Source organism: Nilaparvata lugens, chromosome 7, assembly GCF_014356525.2.
Source record: "Nilaparvata lugens isolate BPH chromosome 7, ASM1435652v1, whole genome shotgun sequence".
NCBI lineage: Eukaryota > Metazoa > Arthropoda > Insecta > Hemiptera > Delphacidae > Nilaparvata > Nilaparvata lugens.
This window is the reverse complement of record NC_052510.1, coordinates 38330651-38333623: the sequence shown is the minus strand read 5'-3', so window position 1 is coordinate 38333623 and position 2973 is coordinate 38330651. Positions and strand designations below refer to the sequence as shown.

Here is a 2973-nt window from a genome sequence, read left to right as displayed (position 1 = left end):
AAAGAATACTAGCCCTATATATAGAATTGCGGCAAGAAATTATAAGAATAAAATATTTATAATAATAGTAATAATAAATTATAAGAGGCGTACCTGTATTACCGCATAAGTGTTCACTGTGTATCCTGTATGTTCGTGTCATTTTTATGTTAACGATATTGCTAACTTGACTCATTTTATCACTGAACACATTGCTAAACCACTTTTTCTGTATTTCACTCACTACGAAGCTATAGCAATTTCTATTGGATTTCTTGTTAATTATTTTGTATATCACATCAACACTTTCACGTTTTTTATTCACCGCACACGTTCGTCGCATTATTTTCTCACAAAGCATGGCAGGAAACGACCAGGTCAATCCAAGTCTGTCGGACACTGAGGACATCTCACCCGATTGTTCGCCGCCATCCGCATCTGCCACCGCATCCGCCGATTTCCATCCCAATGTACTGGATGATTTATCTTCGACGCAGGTGGAGGAGAGTTGCATTCTAGTGGAAGATCCATCGGCCGCCCAAGAGCCGGAGGACGAAACATCGGGAGAGCATACGGACGACGACGCCCCAGAAACAGGAACCCCCATCTCTCGTACTGTCGCTCGGATAAAAAACCAGAAGATAACCGTTCGCCATACGCCCGCTCCCGCACTGGATATGGACACCCTCCTGAAAGCGATAACCAAGATGATGGACGATTTAAATAAAAAATGCGACCAAACAAAAGAAGAATTAAAGGAAGACAACAAACAAATAAAAGAAGCATCGAAGAAAACAAATGAAGCTATAGACAATCTAAATGAAAAGAGCGACCAAACAAAGGAAGAATTAAAAAAGGAAGTTCAAGAAGCAAAGAAGGTAAACGAACAGGGTTTAGAGAAGTTGAGTCAACGGATGGATGAAGCATTCCATGATACCGATAATACCATCAAAAAATTAGCTGAGTGTCTGGATAAATCAATTTTAGAAACAAATAACCGATTGGATAGGATATCTGAAGATATGCATATGGGAAAAATCAACGTCGAAGTCAGCATTAAGAAACATATACATGTGGAGAGGGATACAAATAAAGGTGGTTAAAGTCAAACGAGCAAGCGAACATAACACATGTATGGAAAACCAACCCACCGAGAATGTCAAGACTGGAGTCGCGCCGCACCCCGCCGAACGCCGAGAGGAAACCAGTCGACATCATCCGCCGAGCTGAGGATGACATCCATCAGGTAGAGGAACAGCCCGCACCACCGCGCGCCGGACGCCAGGAGTCCAAGGACGTTGCCCTCCACGTTGAAGAGCAGCCCGGACCGCCGATTGCCCACATCACTGTCCCTCCACCGAAGACAGCGCCTGCAACATACAAACCCAATACTCATGAAGATAACCCACAAAACAATAGAAGCAAAACAGAAACCCCATGACAAATCAAAATCAAAACAAAAACCGAAAAACTATGAATCAAAACCACAAACAAGAAGAATTACAATACGTCCAAAAAGAAAACCAACTAGTAGAGTGCATTTACACCGCCGTCATATAAGGCTGAAACCCTACATCAAATTTTTTACCAGTATTCAAGAAAACAGGAAAATAATATTAAGAAGAATCTATTGACACCGCAGTCATGTCCGGTTAAAATCAAGCCGACCGTACACCACCATACAGAAAAGAAAAAGATTATTTGAAAAAACACACAGACACCATCGGCATGTCAGGTTTAAAAAGATCAAACTGCATGTTACCGGTAAACAAAGAAGGACAACATTGGCTGAAGAGATCTACCTACTTCGTCGGCACATTCGTTTTAAGCCAAGTTTTAATAAAACGGATAGTTGCAAATTGGAATGGAAACTTGAAACAAATCAGAAATCAAATTTTTAGATGGGGGCTTGAGAAAGAAATAATGTTTTAATTAACTGGCAACTACATTTGTGGAATACACCAATTATTAAACACTTCATAATCACAGCCTACACATTGAATCATTACTTTGCAGACTAGCATTTTTCTACTGCAGCCTAATCAACATAACCTAAACATCGCCGCATCTCAGCTAATAAGGAAATATCAACAATCCACATTAAATGAAGAAATTATTATCAACTATAAGCCAAGAAAATAAAACTACGAAACAACATTAAAAATTACCAACCTGATCAACACATCTGCCTCATGTTACAGTCATCACAGAAACAATCGCCTGGTATCATCTGCACAACTGAAAAATAGAAACAAGAATTATATTATCCACAGAAAATAACTATAAATTAGAAATAACATGAAGTTAGTAGTGAATAGGAGGAAAGAAAATAAACAAAGTTTATTTGAAAAAATGTGTAAATCTAACCTTGAAATACAGAATCGATAGAAAGAATCTATTCAGAACCAAAGCCTGTTCGATAATTTTCTTCGTCACACCAACCAATGTGTGCGAAATCACAGAGTCAATGTATAGGAATCAAAGCAATATCGTTATTTAATTATTGTAACCTGTTATTTAATGTGGAATTATAAATAAAAAAAAAAAAACGCAACCAAAAATATATATTTATGTTAATTTGCACGAAATGCCATGTTCTGTGTTATATGAATGTATCTCTAAAAAACTCCAAAGAAAATGAAATTCTTACCTTCAAATGTGAAATTTATTACTGTTGCATCAAAAGATCATGAATTGAAATTCAAATTGATAAATGTAAGACTTAATATTTGTAACCAACATTGATAAAAATCAAGAAAGCCATTTCAAGTGTAACCCTGTTTGTACGCAACGTACTAAGCGCAAATAAGAAATTGCTCGAGTCAAACGGTAGACGATTGTCAAGTCACCGAAGTAAAATCACACTCTCACCCAATTTATGTAAAAGCCAGAATAAAGAGTCGAAACCTGTAATAACTATGAAAATGATGAAAATCTATATCTGTCGCAAATACTGTTTGAATTCTAAGAGGATAATATGTGAAATTTTGTATA

At 37.3% G+C, this 2973-nt stretch overlaps 1 protein-coding gene across 1 annotated transcript; it reads right to left on the bottom strand.

Annotated features, from left to right (window-relative positions):
* Positions 1 to 357: 357 nt before the first annotated feature.
* LOC120352402 lies at positions 358 to 1374 on the bottom strand. The gene is made up of 2 exons (XM_039432705.1): positions 1131 to 1374; positions 358 to 668 (listed from the first exon to the last, which is right to left on the bottom strand). Exons 1-2 carry the CDS (start codon positions 1216 to 1218, stop codon positions 358 to 360), a joined length of 399 nt encoding a protein of 132 aa, XP_039288639.1. The 5' UTR covers positions 1219 to 1374.
* Positions 1375 to 2973: the final 1599 nt, after the last annotated feature.